At 43.0% G+C, this 20,711-nt stretch overlaps 1 protein-coding gene across 16 annotated transcripts in view; it reads left to right on the top strand.

Moving 5' to 3' along the window:
* The window catches only part of LOC117893187 (hemicentin-2), a 36,670-nt gene that overhangs the window by 12,042 nt on the left and 3,917 nt on the right, over window positions 1-20,711 (top strand). For 3 of the 16 annotated variants that reach the window (XM_034799690.1, XM_034799693.1, XM_034799691.1), the window contains exons 2-26: window positions 1,705-1,876; window positions 1,934-2,082; window positions 3,283-3,291; window positions 3,911-4,081; window positions 4,909-5,067; window positions 5,391-5,467; window positions 6,254-6,352; window positions 6,412-6,571; window positions 6,634-6,745; window positions 8,621-8,802; window positions 8,868-9,043; window positions 9,113-9,244; window positions 9,300-9,415; window positions 9,944-10,328; window positions 10,510-10,639; window positions 10,705-10,800; window positions 10,859-11,017; window positions 11,084-11,166; window positions 11,825-12,011; window positions 12,329-12,358; window positions 13,154-13,294; window positions 14,248-14,281; window positions 15,169-16,067; window positions 16,206-16,751; window positions 17,802-17,896. In XM_034799690.1, the coding sequence (XP_034655581.1) occupies window positions 1,705-1,876; window positions 1,934-2,082; window positions 3,283-3,291; window positions 3,911-4,081; window positions 4,909-5,067; window positions 5,391-5,467; window positions 6,254-6,352; window positions 6,412-6,571; window positions 6,634-6,745; window positions 8,621-8,802; window positions 8,868-9,043; window positions 9,113-9,244; window positions 9,300-9,415; window positions 9,944-10,328; window positions 10,510-10,639; window positions 10,705-10,800; window positions 10,859-11,017; window positions 11,084-11,166; window positions 11,825-12,011; window positions 12,329-12,358; window positions 13,154-13,294; window positions 14,248-14,281; window positions 15,169-16,067; window positions 16,206-16,751; window positions 17,802-17,896 (4,499 nt within the window). Of the gene's footprint in view, window positions 1-1,704; window positions 1,877-1,933; window positions 2,083-3,282; window positions 3,292-3,910; window positions 4,082-4,908; window positions 5,068-5,390; window positions 5,468-6,253; window positions 6,353-6,411; window positions 6,572-6,633; window positions 6,746-8,620; window positions 8,803-8,867; window positions 9,044-9,112; window positions 9,245-9,299; window positions 10,329-10,509; window positions 10,640-10,704; window positions 10,801-10,858; window positions 11,018-11,083; window positions 11,167-11,824; window positions 12,012-12,328; window positions 12,359-12,581; window positions 12,594-13,153; window positions 13,295-14,247; window positions 14,282-15,168; window positions 16,068-16,205; window positions 16,752-17,801; window positions 17,897-18,925; window positions 20,663-20,711 lie in introns of all 16 variants that reach the window. The other 13 variants (XM_034799680.1, XM_034799687.1, XM_034799697.1 and 10 more) reach the window with 11 other exon arrangements.

Below are 20,711 nucleotides of genomic sequence, written 5' to 3'. Positions count from 1 at the left end.
TGGAGTGACACAAAACAAAGCAAGGAAATGTATTAAAGTCGGTGATAATTCCTTGAGTTAAGGGATTAAATCATGTTTTTTTGGCTCAAGGCAAGCCACAATATCATCTCGTGGCGCAAGGCAAAGGCAAAGTAGGGAAGGATGGACAAAACCACTAAGCGACACACAAAGTCAGCGAGTGTCAATGCTGCACAAAAGTGTGGCACGTACAGTACACTCCCATCACCATGTCTGTGTGTGTGTGTGTGCGTGTTGGAGTCTACGGAGTACACGAAGTATAGCAGTCTAGAGTTCCGGACAGAGTAGAGACGATAATAATCCCATACTGCCAAAAGCAGACAAAGAAAATGGAATACCCAAAACATGTGAAAAAGATGTGTAGAGACATACATACACAGATACATATACTTCGGAGCTGAGGGTTTTTGCTGCAAAGTTTTTTGTACGGAAACGGAAATAGAATTATAAAAGCCAAGCTAAAGGCGTTTCCAGACTACAAAAAAAGTTATGACCATGTAACAAGTGGGGATGGACACATAAGACAAGCAGATAAGAAAACTGATTGCCAATGGCTTACAGCGGGCAGGGGGAGGGAGTGTGCCTCTGTGTGTGTGTGTGTGTGTGTGTGCAACTTTTGGCCAACTTTCTTCAGCCAAAAGGGTAGGGTAAAATTTATGAACAAGTCAGCCACAAATATGGTACTGCTGAGCAGGAAACTGAATAGACAGATGTTCAACGGAGGGGGAGGAGGTCTGGGACTGGGACTGGGACTGGGGCTGATTCAAAAATAAAGTGCGATTTATGGTCATACAAATCAAAGTTTGATGCTAGAGTTGATTGCTAACAACTTCTTGTGTGGGTGTCGTGTGTGTCGTGTGGCATTCAACCGATATGCAGACTCTGGGTGTGGTTTTTTGTAGGCTTTGCCCTCTTCTGCGGTTTAGTTCGTGTTAACAGCAAGTTGGTTGTGCGATTAGTAGTCCTTTGTATCTTGATAATTCGATTCACAAATAAAATATACCACCCAAAAGATTGTAAACATCCATCGCTATTAAATTTGTAAGAAATTGTTTGGCCAACGGAGCAAGCGGCTGGCCGCATAACATAATATATCAGAGTGCAATTTATCGAGTGGGGCAGCTCAAGGGGTATAAAAATAGCAAGACAGACAGCCCAGGACCCGACCAGACCAGACGAGACGTTAAAGTGATTGTCGGTTATGGCTGATGGAACGTAAGTTCCATTTAGGAAATGCTTCGCTCCCACAGGATGGACAGGATAGCTATTTTGATTTTATAGCAGGAAGGATGGATGGAAAACGTGTGGAATAAATGATATTTTGTAATCAGAACACACACACACGCACACACACGTACGTACTCGAGCAGCACACACACGCACACGAGCAGCGACTTAAATGGAGCGTAAATTTCAAATTATGTTATAGGCTTTTAAGCTGATAAGAAAATTGTATTTTTATGCGTTTAGGGTCGAGCGAAAAAGCCCAAAAGAAAAAGTAGCGAATGCCACAGAATGTCGGAGAGTAGAGTTGGAGTAAGAAGAACTATTCAAATATTCTTGAAATTTATGAGGGATTTATAGGAGTCTACTTAGTATGCAAGGAATTGCGAGAGAGCAGCCATTAAAAACAAAACCCAGGACCAGCTTTTATGTAACGTCTTCCCATCTATGTATCTCTTGCAGATCGCACCATCAGTGAACAGGAGAGCAAATCTGTGGTCCTGCCCTGTCCCGTGAATGAGGAGAAATGCGGCAAGTTGCATTCATTGAACTGGTTCAAAGGCGACGATCGCATTGCTGCCATGCTGCTCGGCGATAGCAATGTGACGAGTGTGAATAAAGAATTTGAGGATAGGTAAGTGCACAAATTACTCAAAAATGTATGAAAAATACTAATGAATCCCTTTTGCAGAGTGACTGTTGAACAAAATCCATACAGACTAGTTATTAAGGACTTGAAAATAGGTGATGAGGATATTTATCTATGTGATACAACATTTTTTATACCAGAAGAAACGTGTGATAACTTCAATGGCTATCGAGTGGAATTGAGAGTCTTAGGTAAGTCACCCAATTCAATCAGTCAATCAAGTGATCTCCAAGGATCATTCATTCACTCCTTTTGCTGCTTTGCATGTAACCAAACGCCTTGTAATATTTGTTGTTCTTTTATAAAAATTTCTATTGCTTAATTTTAATTTATTGTAAGTGTTTCTGGCTTTCGTTTTTAATCTTAAAACCAGTACAAGTGCATGGGATACCGAACTGAAATCCAAGCAAAAGAAAAGCGAAGGAACTGTTTGTACAGAGAGTTGCATGTGTGCTTCGATTTTGGAATTGTTTTATTACTGGGCTTACTGTGCTTGTCCCCCCCCTCATTGCGTGTTTGTGCCTGATTTAACACGCATTTTCCTTCCTGTTAATACAACCCATAGACTTGTGTGTGTTTTGTATTGTTCTATCGTGCGAAATTGATGATTGATCATTTCGAATTGCAACCCCCAATCGACTATGCCCTTAACCGCTCTCTTCTCTCTCCACTTTCCTCTCTTTCTTTACTTTTTTCCACCTGAAACATTTGAACGTGTCAAAACTCATGAAAATATTTTCTCTTAACTGATTGTTCTCTTCGCAAAAAAAAAATGTCCCACAAAATAAATGAAAAACGCTCGTCAACATCGACATGGAAATTCCCCCCTATAATACATACATACTCACACATACATACATATATATCTACATATACATGCATCGTTATCTAATACTCAACCTAACAAATAAAAATATCCGCAAAAATTCCATGACTATAACAAATTTTGAAATTCAACCCAACAAAACCATGACATGCCTTCTGGTTCACATCACGCCCCAATCGGCACCGAAACCGACACACAAAAAAAAAATGCAACCACCGTGTACTCCTCTCACCCAACAAACACTCAAAAAAAAAACAAAACAAATTTGTTTTTTCCTCTTCAATATTGTGTGCAATGTTTACCTGCAAAAACTGAAAACCGAAAACCGAAAAACTAAAACCCAACATGTGGAACTCAACTTAAAAACAATTTAAATTTAAACTTCATTCGAAATATGTTTGCAAAACTAAACTCGATATTTAATAAAAACATCCAACGCATTGCTATTAAATCATTTTGAAAAAAACAAATCAAACAAAATACAAAATACAAATCGAAATAAAACAAAAACAAAAACCAACCTACAAAACGTTTGGCTATGATATCTACGTGCTAACCAACGTAGAAAACATTGGTAAATTAAACTCATAAATTATCATTAATACCTTTGTCGATGGTTTCTCTTTAGTTATAACCTTAAGCAAGAACAAGAATCTCAATGAGCATATTGAAGAGAAAATAACTTAGTTTTATTCGCTTGAGAATTATTATTGTCTTTTATCTTTTAAATATATTTTCTGGAATTTTATGGATCATTCTTCATGGGCCATAGGCCTGGCTTTTTGTTTCATTAAATTACGTTTTATAGAGTCTTGTTCTAGGCTTTTACTTTGTTTTATTTGATTCCTTGGGGTTTCATTTAATTAATTTTCAGCATTTATTCATTTTGAACATTTAATTCATTTTCATTTAATTTTAATTACGAAAACTTCTTCAGTTTTTTTGGGGATATTGTTATAATTTTTGGATGCAAAACCAAAGACCAAAATAATATGATTTATTAAAACACGAATTCAACAATTTTTACCTTTCAAATAATTGAACAACAACACAACTCACACACCCAAAACCGAAACACCTACGCACAAAAACCACACCGAAACACAACACAACCGAATACCAACCGAAAAACACACAACTCAACACGTACATGTCGGATATTTTCGAACACTGACCGGATGTCGGAACTGCAGTGCCACCCACTGAGGTTGTGATTTTGGATGCAAAGGGCGATCGCATCGAGAACGGCAGCGTGGTGGGTCCCATGCAGGAGCGCCAGGCCCTGAAGGCCACATGTACCGTGAAGAATACCCGACCACAGCCTGATGTCGGCTGGTTTCGCGGCACGAAGCGACTGGCAACATGTGAGTACAACAGAAATTCCCATTCGCCAAGGGGGCTGGAGCATGACAACTCCTTGAAAAAAGGTAGCGGCTAAAGCGGGGAGAGAACAGTTTTTGGCTCCCCAGATCATAGTCGTAAAAGCAACCGAAGCGCGTTTATTGATTTCCAGGACTGTCGGTAGGGGGAACAGGGCTAAGTAGCCAATTTGATGCATAAGCCTTCGAACCAACTAAAGTCTCTGTGGGTCCGTGAGTCCACGGATCCGTGGGTGGATTTACGATGCGCCACAAAGTTTATGCAGTGACTGACATCGACGACGACGACGACGACTGACGAGTGGCTATAAAGAGCTGCCCTGGCTGGGATTTGAGTGCTGCTGCTCCTCTTCCAACGCCCTGATTCGTATCAGTTTGCATATAGGAATAGGAATAGCTATAGCCAACCGCGCTCAGCTCATAAAAATGCTACGTCCTTTTATTGTCAAGCATAAACGTAAAGTTAGAGGCACTTTTGTTAAATTTTTAAGTACACGGCAGTCGAACGAGAAGGAGAGATTTCAATAAATCTACCGGACCCAGAGCCCCACAAAATTAAACCAGTTTCAAGTAGGGTTATTTATACATGTAGGTAAATATTAAAAGCCCGAAACTAAGCTGCCCAAAGACTAAGCCTCTCCCCCAAAGACCTAAACGGAAATCCCCTCGAATTTCGTTATATTTATCATTATTATTCCCGAAATGGACATTTAATGTCATAACAACCTTTAGGCAAATGCTCTAAAGACATGTTGGGATTTCCATTTTGATTATTTTCATTGTTTTTAATGCTCCTGTTTGCCCATCCACAGACTCTCCCACTCATGATTTGAACGATGGCCTCTACACTTCGACACTGGAGCTGGATTGGCAATTATCCCGTGAGGATCTGGCACAGGACATTGAATGCCGCGTGGAGTCCGCAGCGATAAAGTCGGCGATTGTTACCAAGTTTAGCGTGGACTTGCAAGGTAATTTTAAATCAAAAAGTCTACAGAGCTTAAGTGGCCAAAAACTGAAGCTTGAGTGAGTCAACGAGCCATGGAATTTAATTTAAAAATAGTCCAATTTGTTTGGTAGAAAGGGCTTTTGCTGCCTAAACTATACCTAAATGCAAATTGCCATTATTATCGTTTCGTTTTCGTTTTTGTATCTATAAAAGAACCAAGCCCAGCCGGAAAATGTAGAATTCCTTGCACCGGAAGTACATACCGACAAAAGCCAATTACAATGGCAGACATTTGAAGCAATTTACTAAAGTAACTTTGAATTTTACTCTCTCCTACTCCAACAGTGCCGCCAAAGAGCATACTCATCAAGGGCGTGGAACACCATACGGTTCAGGGCAGCAAAGTAGTGCTACAATGTGACGTGAGTATCGGGAAGTAAATGAGGGATTAAAAAGGGACTTTTATTATAAAGAAAACTGCAGGGAAAAAAGAATTTCCCTGCTCTAATTTATATTTTTTTGGCAATGTAGAAAAAAGAAAGTCGAGTGCCAGCTGTCTTTGTGTAAAGCTTTCCCTGCCCCGCCCTTTGTTCAGCGTGTTGGCAGCGCTTGTGCATTCACGTAATTGATAACAATTAACTGCCAATTATTCTACGATTTTTCATATGGCTGCCATGTCTACTGGGGCCTGTTCACTGGCCCTAACTGGAGCCACCCACAACCACCAGGCAAGAACTATTCTGGTATTCTAGTGTCCTGGTGTCCTGGCATGTGTGCCGTCTACCTTCGACAAGGCATTGTCACAGGCCTCGTAAGGACTTCCGCCATTTAACATGATTTCGTTGTCCTCCTCCTGCTATTTGCTACTCCTGCTACTCCTCCTCCGTTCGAGTGTAAGCATTTTTCGTTGCATTTTATCGAAGGAGTCGAGCAATTTTGTAGGAAATAGTGAACCCAGAGAGTGCAGTGGCTTGTTGGCGCTGCAAAATTATACAAAATTGTTTATTGATTGCGTATTATGTTTTAATGGAATTTTATGCAATCGCTTTATGCCTGCTCCTTGGCATAGCCAATCCCAGCTGGGGTTGAGGGGTTACATGCACTTCTTGTTTAATGGAAATATAATGACATACATGGTGCATCGAGGGGCGGTCTAAATGGCCTTATGTCGACAAGTTGTGAATAGTTTTTGCAAATTCCTTTAATAGATTTACGGTGCACGCCCGGCTGTTAACCTCACCTGGTACAATGCAACAGCGACCATAAGTCCCGAGGAGAATGATTTAACTGAGATACGCACCAAAGCGGTAAGTGAATTTCTTTAGTCAGTCTTTGAGCAATCCTTGATCACTGTTTACAATTGCAGTTTGAGAAGGAGGATGGCACCTATCACACACAATCGGAGCTCGTCTTTAATGCCACTCGCTTTGAGAATGATCGCGTCTTCAAGTGTGAGGCCGAGAATATTGTGCTACAAATCAACAGGGAGAAACCAATATCATCGACCAAAACATTGGAAGTGTTGTGTAAGTGGAAGAAAAATGAATAATGTAAATATTTAAGCTACATTTTTATGCTTCCCCCACAGATCCGCCCGTTGTCAAGGTCAGTCCACCGGAAATGGTCACAAATACCAGCGAAATTGTGCTCCTGAATTGTGAATACTTCGCCAATCCTGCCTCTTTAACCCAAGTTGTGTGGTAAGCAAACGAGCAAATATATTATTATCTTTTATCCTGCCCAAAGAGTGTGTCTTACGAGCGTGTGACTTGGAAATGAAATGCAAAGAAATTGAAATTAATTTCAAGTCCCTCAGCAAATACTTACATTTGAGTCAGAGAGATGAAATTAAGCCAACAAACAGACAGAGATGAAGTCTCCTTCTCCTCCTCTGACTCTGACTCTCCCTCAACTGTTTAAAGCCGTGTGTGTGTGCGTGTGTGCGTGTGTGTCTGTGTCTCGTGTGTGTGCTGAGTGCGCCCCAAGGCAGCACCTGACGCGCCTTGCATGTGTCTGACCTAGGTGTAAGGTACATTCAGGGGACATTCAAAGGGTTGCCAATCTCTGACTCTGCAGCGTGGCGGGGGGGTGCAGGGAATGGAGGAATGGAAGAACGCAGCAATGGCTGTAGCCAGGACTCAATTTAACTACAATTTCCACAGTAAACAAAAATCTAATTAAAAACAAATACAAAAGCAAACTGACAGCAGCGGTAGCACACTGATTCCCGGGCTGTGGGGGAGTTGGACACCGCCAGGGTTAAGGTGCGGTGGGGAGCGAAGGGGAGCGATGCGATGGGAAACCGCATTCTGTTTAGACACCGCACGGCACGGTGTATCAGCCAGCAGAGGACTCCTCTGAATTCCCCCCCAGCGAGCATTGCATTCAGCAGCTGAACAGCAGAAACGAGGAAATGCGTAATGTGAATTTAGATCGAATCCGGCAGAGGTTGACCAGGTCCTCTGCCCTCGATGTACACTCAACCAAACAGTTTTTGGGGCAGATGCTTCAAACTAAACAAGATGTTGGTTGAACCCTCCTCGTACCCCTGCAGCGCCACAAAGATTAAATCCCAATAATCAGCAAAAATCAGCAGCATCCCTACATTCCGCATCCAAAATCCAACTCCTCGCGGGTTAAGTAAGCTTTTGTGACCAGGATACAAGGCTAACGAGCTTCGCTTTCGAACTGCACCGCTCTGTGAATTTTGTCGACAAAATTCCTGACATATTTTCGCTTTGGCAGCAGCGCATCACTTCATTTCATGGCACGCAAATTGCAATTTTTGGCGACATTCGAGATGCGAGATTGCGAGACTGGAATTCTGCATACGCCCAGAGACCACACCTACACAGCCACAGTTTGAAATACGATGAATGTGCGATGCATACGATGATTATATGCGTTTTGCATATTGAATTTGTCAAATCCGAAACTCGAAAGATGTGCGTTGCGCTCGTTGCCTCCACCGATGCTCCCTCTGTGTCCGTGGGGTCGACCTCCGCCTTCCTTCCACTTTGGGTGAGCAAAATATCTAGAGCACAAAACTGTCAGAAAAACGCACGCTTCTAATTAGTGAGAGCGAAGCGCGGACTGGGCCAGAGAGCCCGGGTTGATGGCTGATGGGTGAGCCGAGTCGCGTTTATGATGAATGAGGATGGTCCTGGTGGGGTACTGGCGCTGCCTGCCAACAGCCTTAAACACACTCATCGCCGTCGCCGTCGACGTCGTCGTCGTCATCTGTGGGGCAAGTGGCTCCACCACATGTAATTTTGCAACTGAGAAATTACACAGTAAATGAATAGAGTGACGTGACGCAGAGCCCACCCACACAGCCCACAGATGGGGGCATATATTTCATTTACAGCCTCGGCCTGCGCCGTTTGTGTGTGCATTTGAGGGGCTTTCATGTTTGTTTTTCATGTGAGCGGAAAGTGAAAAGAATTTGCCAACAGGCAAGGCAGTGGGAGTACGCAGAAAACTTAATTTAAATGGCGATTTTTCAGGATTTAAAGAGGATTCCAACGCTGAACGTTTTCCCAATTAAATTTTGGTTTTTGTTTTCCCTTCTTCAGGTATCGCAATGGCGACATTGTCAATGTCAATGATACGGATCACTATCAGGGGGGTAATTCGGAGAATGTGGCGCTGGTCATCAAGTCCACCGATAAGGAGGATGTTGGCAACTACTCCTGTCAGCTGTCGAATGCGATTGGCAAAGGCATATCGGAGCAGCAAATTGATCTGGATGTGCAGTGTAAGTGCAGCCCCCAAAATCTACACAAAGAGAACATAAATCCTAAGGAAAGTTTCCTTTAATAGATGTGCCCCTTGTGGAGGTGCTAATGATACCCGAGGGACCTGTCAAGGAGAGCGACGAGTCGAATGTCACCCTCTTTTGCAATATCCTAGAGGCAAATCCTTCGGTGCTCACAAAGGTGCGCTGGTACGCCAATGCCACGCTGCTCAAGGAGCTGCCCGACTGCGAGGAGACTCGAGTAAGTGCCAGACTCTGGCCATTGTCCACTTTGAATTTATTACTAGTTTATTGTGTGTCTTTTTTAAAGGAGGATCTCTGCCACATTGATCCCAGCAAACTGCTGTTGGAGAGCATTGGACGTGGATTTTTCTACAATTACTCCTGCGAGGGCTTCAATGCTGCTGGCTGGGGTCCACGCAGCGAAGAGAAGGAGCTAATGGTGAGTAATCTCTCTCTCTCTCTTAATCTCTTGTTTATATCAATCTCTCTCTTAGGTACATTATGAGCCCGGACCTGCCACGCTGACCCACTTCCCACCGATTGCTGTGAAAAAGAAGAGCGTCATCTTCTCGTGCTCTGTGGACGATCCGGGCTATCCGGAATCGAATAGGTTTGTAGCACCACAAACACAACCACAACCACAAGAACAACTACCACAAGCCAACAGCAAACAGAAATTCACTAGCAAATCAACACCACATAATCCAACACCACTAATCGCCTACCACACCGTCCAAGCACTGTCGCCCCACGAGGCTGACATGGCCTTTGAGGCGCTGCTGTTGCAAAAGCAGCAAGAGTTGCAGCAGTTGCAGCTGCAGCCAGCATCATCATCATTATCAAGTGCATTAACAAGCAGCATCGCATCCTCATCCGTATCCCGACCCGCAGTCCATGAAATTAAAGAAACTCACGCTCTAATTGATTTACATTTGAATCATTCCCTTTGTACACTACTCACGCTCACCACCTACACGCCACAATCGCAAATCTTGACCCTGTACACGGGTGCACAACAACAATCGACATCATCCATGTCCACGTCCACGTCATCCACGTCCTTGTCCTCGTCCTATGCACTCTACCGCAAAATGGGCAAATTTACGTTTGTCGCTCAAATGGTTCTGCAACCCAACAGATATCGTTGGCTGCGCGGCGGTCGCGGTCCGCTGCAGGACATTGTCACCAAGGACTGGACGGTGGAGCCAGTTGGCCTGGACAGCCGCACCAACTATTCCTGCTATGCGTACAACGAGGGCGGCAAGGGCGTAATGGCCACAGTCAATTTGGAGGTGCATGCACCGCCATTTTTCATCAAGAACCTGCCACAGTATACGGGTGTGCTGCATTCCACCCGCAATGCGAATCTAACCTGTCGCATCGAGTGCGTGCCACGCTGTGAGATATCCTGGCAGAAGGACGGCACCACCATCGAGAAGAACGATACCCGCTACTTTATCAAGGAGAAGTATATGGATGCCTCCCCAGCAACCGGTGACTTTGAGAGCATGCTATCAGTGTTGGTAAGTGCTCGAAATATCTACCACTTTGCACTTATTTTGCGAAATATAATACCAATTAATGTTCCACATTTTGTTGGTTTCAATCGCAATTTTGCGCTCGCATATATCCGCTTACCACATCAAATTGTATCTGGTGAAAATTGATAGCATTGCTGTGTGTGTTTCTCTAATCGATTTGCAGCACTTTAACATGTCAAATTGGCCAAATTCGAAATTCGATATCTCGGCAGATAATGCCAACTACACGTGCGTCTCAACGGGCAATTCCGTGGGGCCTGGCATCAAGAGTGGCACCTATTTGGGCATTGAATGTGAGTAACAGTAGAGCGCAACTAATTGCATTCATTTTAACAAGAATTCCCATGTAATATGATAGATGCGCCCATCAATACAACCGTTGCAAACACGACTGTCTATGTGCAGGAAGATACCATACCGGGACGGGTTATCTGCAAATCATATGGCAATCCAGGTTGGTATCTATTTAGGGCATTTAAAAGCCTAACATTTACTTTATGTGTTCCTTTTAGAACCCTCTTATGAGTGGCGTTTCAAGGACAAAATAATTACCAGAGGCAGCGCTTTGATCATCAATACTCCCATGCAACGCAACGACAATGGCACCTACACCTGTCTGGCCTTCAACAAACATGGCAAGAGCACAGCCGAAACAGTCATCGAAGTGCAGTGTAAGTATCAAATAATTATAATAACATTTAACCATTTATTTAATCTGTATATTTTACTTTCGTTAGTCAAGCCGCGCTGTGAAATCGAGCGACGTGAGATCGACGATCAGGATACACTGATTTGCACAGCATTCGGAAACCCCGTGGAGGTATGCATTCTCCCTTGAATTTTTCTCATAATATTATAAAACTATTTGCGGTTCGGTTAACTGTCAAAGTTTACTGCCAAGACGCGGGGCTCAGTGGCAACTTGCAAACATTTTAAAATTCGCATTTAACCGTGTGCGCGGCATAAATCAGAGCACAATTTCTGCTCGGAATTATTTTCACTTGCGCCTGGATTGGCTCTCCTTTTTCCTGCAACTCTGAAATTGCATTTGCACCGCCGCCGCCGTTACTGGAGTGCTGGCAGTGCCACACGGTGGCAATTTAAGAAGTACGAGAATAAACGAAGGAGCAATATAAGGGAGAGAAAAAACACTGAAATTTATAGCACCACGCACACTCGTATAAGCCAAGAACCGCAGAGAGAGAGAGAGAGACGACCACGAAAGAGTACGTGAAAGTATGCACACTCACAGGTCGCGGAGGTGAGGTTGAAATTATTTGATTGGAAATTATTCAACGTGCGACAGCATGAAAATTCAATAATCCAACCAGCCATCGATTAAACGGGGGAAAAACGCAAGCAAAGTTCATGTTTGCACAGATTTGATTAAAATCATACACGGTACAACTAAGTTGGAGGAACTAAGTAGAACGTTCAATAAGTTTTACGTTTTCTTTGCATTTTCTTATCACTTTCAGGCTGATTTTTCATGGTCAATCAAGGCGGAGAATGAAACTGTGGAATATTTGGGCAGCGGCGATGAGAAAGCATTCGCGGACAAGAGTTTCTATGTGCTGCAGGAGGACTATGCCATTGCCAGGACCTACAGATGTGTGGCCAATAATACTGTTGGATCGGGTGCATTCTGTGAAATTGAAGTTGCTGGTAAGTAATATATGTACATTGTTGCATTCATTCTAACTGCCATGTCGCTGCGCTCAAACAACACAAGACTACAAATAGTTTTACTGCTATATTTTTAAACATATTCTCAAGCCCCTTAACAATAATCTTTTCCACTAAGACTCAATCAATAATTGTCTCCCTTTGGAGATTAAAATTATCCAAAAACCCAGCTTCAGTTTCTACTGCTAAAACACAAAATCATTTTCATTTCAAAAATATTTCAATCGGCTCTAAATATTTTTAAAGTTTCTACAGCAAAAGATGCATTATTTTTTGTTTATTTATTATCTTGACAGCTGGTTCAGCGCTTTTTATTTGGTGGCAAGGTAAATGCCGAAGCATAGATCCATGTGTTATTTGTTTTATAAAGAAACCTCCATCCATTTATACATAATTATGCATTAAGTATGCCCATTCTATGGACCCCAAATGTATGCTAACATTTTACTAAAAACTCTCTTTGCTTCTGCTGTTTTTTTTAACTCCCAAAACTTGTGTAAACTCCTTCTCTCATGCTAAACACTAACTGAATGCTTTCTATCGAAATAGTGCGCCCAAAGAGTAAGTAAATCCATACTGAAAACCATTTAATTTTGATTTGTAGAGTGTGTGCCCCATTAATCTGTCGCATCGCCAACTGTTGGCTGGCGGCTTTGTTGGGGATAGAAAATGGGAATGGGAGATGCACGGTCACAGACTTATTCATTTGTTCGGTTGATAATCATCTGAGTTATGGGCGATATAGAAGACAATGAAAGACAACTAAAGCACATGTTGTCATGGAGCACATGTGGAGGAGCAGGGGAGCGAGAGCGGGTTGGGTACTCAAAGGAAAAGCCGTGTGACAAGATGATAAATGTAAGAGGCGGATGGCAGAGTCTGACTTGTCCTGTCTGTGCAGGAAGTGGATGCAACTGAGACTGCGACACAGACTTGAATCCCGAATGTCACTCTTGAGAAATTTGCATGTGTTTATAAATTACTTTTCTCTCCCCCTATTACCCCCCCTATTGCCATTCACTCTAAGTTGTCCTTTAGAGCTTTCCGTTTCCACTACCACTGATTGCAATCGTAAATATATAATATATGTATATGTGCTCTTTACTATTCCTCAAAAACAGAACAATTGGCCTGGTGGCAGCGTTGGGAGAAGACGACACTCATCATACTGGTTGCAGCCATTTTGGGACTGCTGCTGGCCGTCATTATCATTTGCTGCATAATCATATGCGTCTGCCGTCGCCGCCGGCGCCAAGATAAATGTGAGTACCGAGCACTCTTTGGCTAACCCAAAGAACAACAAAATATGCATACAAATATCTGTGCATAAATACGCTAAGAAGAAATCGTTTTGCTTTAGTGGAAACCCTCTTCGACAAATCGCATAGTTTTAGGCAACAGAAAACAGATTCAAGAATATTTATACGTTAAGGCCAACTCGAAAAACATTGAACATATTCCCGAAATAAACAATTGTTTATGGTTTATTTTGTAAATTATTTAATTTAATCTGCTGCTAGTTTTGAGTTCAATTTATTAACGTTTAACCCAAAGCATGAGCTGCGCTTTTTGTATTGCCTCTTGCATGTGCTTTTGATCCAACAAATGACTAACGAAAATCCTGAGAATTGGCTGCAGAATTGCATGAGAACAACCCAGACATAGGAATAAATTCCAGAATTAAATTCCAATTAAATTCTTTAAGCGACTAGGAGAGTTTGTTTTTATAAAGAGAATATTTAATTACGATGACCACTTTTTTTCTCTCTTTTATTTGCAAATCGTAAAAATTGTGTCCCATCGGGTTCGATTGTATCTTTTTAATTCTTCAACAAATGCAAACATCAAACGCAAATACACACACAAAAACATGCTAAAAATCAACATTATTTCGAACTTAACAACAACCACCAATACAAATACAATCAATCCATCTACAACTAATTAACAACCATATGAACAAACAAATAAACAAAACTGCGAACTGCCTGCCACGCCACGCCTCGCCCACATGCCTGCCACATATGCATAAAATATTATCTATCGCTTGATGTCCGTCTCTCGATGAATATACATCAAATTTGTGTGTGTCCTGCTGCTTTGCTGTTCAACTTTACACGCTGTTTTAATCGCTAACAATATATACACGAAATGTGCATGAAATGCGTACACAAACACACTCTGAACATACCCACATACTCGTACACATCTAAAGATCACACGGAAGTATCCATAAGCGCCAGCCAAAGGTAAGTGAATAATTAATCTCTTTGTATGCATATTCCATTTGTGTAGTTTTTGAAAATGTATAACTAATCGTAAATGTAATTAATTGAAACTATTTTGATGTAGCTAACATTTCTGCGTACAGCAGATTTTGAGCATATTCATTTAAGCATTTTAATTTGCAAATTGCTGAGACTTTAGGGACTTTTAGGTACTTTAAAATCAAGTTGCTAAAAACTAGTCCTCTAGTTTCTACAATCACTAGTTGTCTGTCTGTTGTGAAATCCGAAACCGTTTCTAGAAGAGCTAAGAATCACACCCTTTGCTGTGCATACTTTTGGATTGCCTCTGCAGCTAAAGTCCGATTGAAATCATAAACAAAATTCTTGTGAAACCCTTCCCAAAGGTAGCCAATAAGGCTATCAGCCATAAGGCTTTCTTATTTTCTAAAATTATTTCCCAAGAAATTATCTTCCAGAACCAACAAAGTTTGTTGCTAATGAATGCAAATACTTGGAATATTCCAAAATAGATCTCTTTAAAGTATACAATCTCAGTCGGAATATCGACTTTAGCTTTCTATAAGTTTTGATTTATTTTTAATAATTTTATTAAGTATTTGCATGCTTTGTCGCAATCTTTGGATTGTTTGTATTTTGCCATTGCCATATTTTTACACATTTTACATTTCTTTTTGTTTATGTTTCGTTTCAACAAATAATTCGCTTGCTTCGGTACAATTTTTAACTTTCAAATTGTGTGCACTGTGTGAACTACATTTAATATTGTATTTGTAACTTGAACACATTTGCGCAATCGCTTGCTTTATTCTTAATCGAAAAACACTCAAAAAACACACACAAACACACTGCCTGCACCTGCAATGAATGATCATCGTCATCGTCATCAGTGTGCTGTCGTATCAGCCAGTGATGCCGAAAGTGGGCGCGGCACTGCCTATACAGGATACATCGGCTAGTTTATTGCCAGCCACCCTATCGCCGGCGAATCATCGGCAACATCAGGGCCAGCCAATATTGGCAGTGCCGGGGGCCCAAACCGAAACCGAAACCGAGAATAACAATGAGATCTTATCCACACCCCCACCTGTCACGCGCTTCAATGGCAATGCACCAAAATCCCCACCACGCTGGCCACTTCGTCCGGGTGTAATGCTCCACGTGAGCAGCGATACCAAGGAGAATCTGGCTGTGAATCGAATGACACTGAAGCCCCATCCAAATACAAATACGAGTGGGAATGGGAATGGGAATGGGCATGGGAATGCGAGTGTGCATGTGAATGTGGCGAATGCAAGTCAGTTGTCGGCACAATTGAGTGCCGTGTTGAACGAGAGCCAGACTAACTCCAACAGCACACAGCTAACTGAGGTGACGGTGGTTGCGGAAGCCGGAACGGGCAACAGCCACACTTTGGGGCCACAGACGAGATTGAAGACTGAGGCGGAACATTTACCATCAACAGATGAGGCAGAGACGACTCCAGAGGGAGCTGCCTGCCTGGAGAACCTAACAGATGCACCAGCAGAAGCAGCAGCAGCAGCAGGAGTGTCGTCCTCGTCCTGTGCGAATGCCAGCAAAGTGGAGCGCATTCTGGCATTTGTCTTTAAGCGGACTAAGAAGTCATCGGATGATGGCACTCGGGATAGCCAGCGTAGCCATGTGGGCCTATTGCAGACCTTTTGGCGTGGACGTGGTGGCCATAACGAAAGCAACTCCTCTGCCTCCGCCTCATCCTCCCCATTCGGAGCACAGCATAGACTCAAGGGAATACGTTGCAGTGGCAGTGGTAGAGTATTTTTGTTACCTTTCCATTTTTGAATTATGATTTTGATTTTTGATTTCCTTTTGCTTGATTTTACATTTCATATTACGTTGCCTTGCCTCCATACAAAAAACACGCACATAAAATCACATGTACCATTAGTCACCTATAAAAAGACGCCCGCTAAATCAGCCACTAATGAAACAACCACAAACACACAAGCAGGCGAAACGACACCAGTGAAAAGTCCTTCCAGCAGTGTCCCATCACGTGCCTCTGTGACATTTCAAGCGCCTTCATTAGACAAGGAAACCGATCAGGGGAAAACAACAACAACCAAAACAACAGGAACAGAAGTAATTCCCACACAGGGAGCCCATTCTTCATTACAACAAGTCGTCGCTGGCGTGCCGGCGACCTCGTCGCTCCTTCAGCAACAGACAACAACATCACCACAGGGTCGGAGTGGTCGAACGCCACCGCCACGACCACCGCCACCCACATTGCCACTGAGGCCACCACCAGGCCCAGGCCGAGGCCGAACCCTTGGCCACCCACAGAGGGCACTGTCGAGAGGCAGTCCGTTCAGCGGAATTCCAATCAGAGTCAGTTCCAGCACGGAGCAGGGCACCTCCAGCACCCTGCCACCAATGGCCAAACGAAGCATATTGGTCTCCTCCCCCCACAACAAGGTCGAACACGTCCAAAGTAAGAAAACATACGACATACATACACATAGATACATGTCGCAAGTCACTTCTACCATTCATACATCCATAAGTACTATATCTCATCTCAAACTCTCATACTCATCCTCATCCTCATTCGAACCCATCACTCATGCTTCCTGGCAGCCTTTTTGTCCATGAACCATTTACATTTTATTACACGTTTTCTTCTACACTTTTTTTGTTTGTTTGAAACTTAATTTCGAGCAGCTTGCTCCTTTTATTTTGACTTCATGTTTCTGCAATATGCTCCAACATGACTCTGTTTTGTGTAAGCTTATTGATAAAAAGTGACTTGCTCGAAATGGAACGACGCATCTGTGTGAATAGACTTTCAAATTCGACCAAGCAAATGGGATTTCATGTCACGAAAAAGAAAGCTACCTTTTCTGATTTTATTATTAAATATTATTTGAAATCATCATGGAAAGAAAAACTCATTTCAAACTCTATAAATGCGCCTCTGTGTATACTCTAATTTATTTTTGTAAAATCTTTTGCGTAAGTAATTTACTATAACGAATCAAACGCCGAGATGCTCATATAACGCCACACGACCGACAAGTAAGAAACGAATTCAAAACCAGGACAGCACAAGCCAACAAACGCTGTTGTATAATTAAATGTTTCTTTGTTAAATTTTCAGTTTTGCTATGCACCCTCGATGTTGCATGCTTCGTTAATGTTTTAAGCATGGTTTCTTCCTTAAATAACCCCAAACAAATCAAGAAAAAATCGATATAGGGCAACACTAGGTCTTTAGATTAGTTTAAATTAAATGTTAAAAAAAGAATTCAATTAATTTGAGTGAAACGGTTTTTAGCCTCTAGTTTATTGTTTACTTATTTATATTTAAAACAATTTATTTCTCCTTCCATTTCTTTCTAATAATTTGATTTATTTTGTATCTCATTTGCTTCCAATCGAAAAAAAACAACCAAAACCAAAAAATGGACACAAAAAAAAAACATAAATCGCAACAAAAAAATCAACCGATCCGTACCCGTCGTGTGCCCCAAAATTATTATAGTACACGACAAGTCGTCTTCACTGGGGGAACCATTGACGGAACCTGGCGAGTATGAGAATCTACCGTTTCATGGTCTGCAAACGGCACCTAACAAGGTACGGATATAACGAATATTTCAGCTATCCTTACTACATATCCCCCTAGTATTGTTATTGCTCTCTCACACTCATACACACAACCACACTTTTCACTCGAGAAGCGCACTCAAAAACCACTCTTTAATCTCGCTAAAAAAAAGAAAAACAAAAACCTTATACATCATATACAAATACTATACCTACTATGCCCAAGCTTTCTCTATATATAAATATACTGCCTTTTGTCGATCGATGTGAATCTTATCTCTTATGATTTGATTTGATTTGGTTTCCCGTTTTAAGTGTCTTTGCATTGCGGGAAACGTGTAATTCTTTGCTAGAAAACTATCCAAAAATCTATACTGTTGCTGGCCTAAAATATTGTATATAGAGCTCTCTATAGCGTATATTCGTAGAAAACATTGTGTCTCTCGACATTGTTTGACATTGTTTCTGCTTCATTTTTCATACAGCGCATTTCCAAGTGCACTTTTTTGTTACTTTGAAAAACTTTCAAGACAGGCAAATAATTTCATAACTATAACTTTTTTTTGTAAGTGCCGTCAAGTATAAGTTAGCCTTTGGTTTTTTAATTATTTGCTGAATTTTTAACATAAATATTTATATAAGTTATGTTTATGATTAGATTTTAAGTATTTTCTATTCTTTCCTTGTACTTTTGTGGGTATAATTAGTGTAAAATTAAGTAAATGAGTAAAATAGTTATGTATAATTTTCTTCGAATTTTAAACACTCCCACCACCCCCCCTTGAACCATCAATGTTGTTCGCTAGTGACACACCAAACAACAAAATAAATTTATAAATAAAACTCCCTCCCCAAAGATTTGCTAAAACACGACCCAAAAATTGCTTAGCTTGCCTAGCTTTTCCAACTGACTAATAATATAAACTATAAACCATAAACCATACAAAAAACTAACCGCAAAACTAATCCAAATGTTTTTTTTATCCACCATCGCTCGCTCTGCTCTGCTCTGCTCCGACTAACAACAACAACACGCCGCATGCATCCTTCATATGACAGTTCTCTACTACCCCCACAAATTTTAATAACAACACAAATGTGGTGCGCGTCGCTCCACGACCCAAGAGACTCAATGGAAGTATCAGTCAGCCGTCGAACAGCCAGCAGCAGCAGCAACATCACCAGACTCTGCAACATCCTCATCCACACCAGCAGCAACATTACTGCGACCTGCAACAACAGCAGCAGCAGCAGCACTATCAGCACCAGAAACCTGGACAACAATACAATACCATGCACCACCTGACAGCCCCACATGGCCAGGGCCTGGAGTCGGGCACACATCAAGTGCAATATAATTTGAGCAACTGCTTCCCCAAGAGCTACACCGAGTACTACCAGCAGCATCAGCAGCACCAACAGCTCCAACAGAAGCAACAACTACCAACAGCAACGACTCAGCAGCAGCAGCAAAAGTTCAGCACCAATTCGTCGTCGAATGTGCAGCTGCTGAATGCCATCGAGCACGACTATCAGCCCACCTATGCGGTGGTGGAGCGCATCCCGGCACCACCGCCACCGCCCGTTGCCAGCTCGGCGCTGCTCAATACGAATCCCTTTCTGGCGGCCAGCAACTTCCGCAAGTACGATGCAGCGGGGGAGGAGCTGCACGGGAGCATGCAGCGCGGCAAGAAGAGCAAGGGAGTTGGCGGGGACATGGACAAAAAGTTTTACTCGCTAAAGTTCCCGGGAGGCGGCGGAAAGATCAAGAAGCCGGCAGGGTACAATGGGAATATTAGCACTCCACTGGGCACGACCACGTCCCCCACCTCGGCCATGGACCCAGCGATGGCGTCAAAGTGCAAGAGACATCATTCCTTTGCTGGCAATAGCCATAGCGATATTGACTCCGGTGGCAAGCCCATGCGCCTCTATGATCCGCCCGTCTACGAGAATGTAGTGGAGAAGTGCACTGGCCACGATGCGGCCAGGGACATGGACATGGACATGGGCGGCGGCAGCAGCAGCCTTCACACCAATCCGAATCCAAATCTGGCCACTGTGCAGCTGCACACGCACTCTGGTGCAGGAGCAGGTGGAGCAGGTGGTGGGGGAACTGCTGTCGTCCAGCAAAAGAAAAAACATCACCATCGCCATCACCAGCAAAAAAATGATCCAGGAGGTGGAGGAAGTGGCGCCGAGTTCCAGCTAATGGAGCCCGAACGCCTGAGCATTTACCGCAGCGATTCGGGCATCTCGAACAGCTCCTACGAGTCGCAACTGCCATCGGGCTTGTCCCAGCAGCAGCAGCACCCCCACCATCGCCCATCAAAGGCCGCCCACAAATCAGGGGCAGTGGCTGGCGCAAATGCCGGCGCATCTGGCGGACTGTGTCGGAAGACGGTCTACATAAATATGGAAGGACAGTGTGCGGGATTGATGCATGCAGACTCCCCAACACATGTGCACTCGTCCTACGAGTCCGCCTCGTCCAACAGTCATGGCGTGGCCCTCGCCGCGGATCCGACAACGCTCTCATCCTGCACCTCGCTGTACAGCAGCGGCACCAGCGGCACAGCCGCCTCCCTCCGCTATCCCCGTCACCAGCACAACAATCAGCACAATCAGCAGGCCATGGCCAATGAAATCACGACGCCCGAAGACTTTGAACAGTACCAACTGGGCCACCATCCGACGCACTCGGCCTCCACGCTCTCAGTGGCCAGCAGTCTCAATGCCACCGGAAGGGGCAAATGTAAAACAGGGGGGCCACCAAGCCAGTACAATGCTCACGAGGTGCGTATGGCATGGCTCTTTAAGCCATAGCTAAACATTATTAACATTT

This window comes from Drosophila subobscura, chromosome J (genome assembly GCF_008121235.1).
Source record: "Drosophila subobscura isolate 14011-0131.10 chromosome J, UCBerk_Dsub_1.0, whole genome shotgun sequence".
NCBI classification, from domain to species: Eukaryota; Metazoa; Arthropoda; class Insecta; order Diptera; family Drosophilidae; genus Drosophila; species Drosophila subobscura.
The sequence above is the reverse complement of the archived record's forward strand: the minus strand, read 5'-3'. Positions and strand labels throughout refer to the sequence as shown.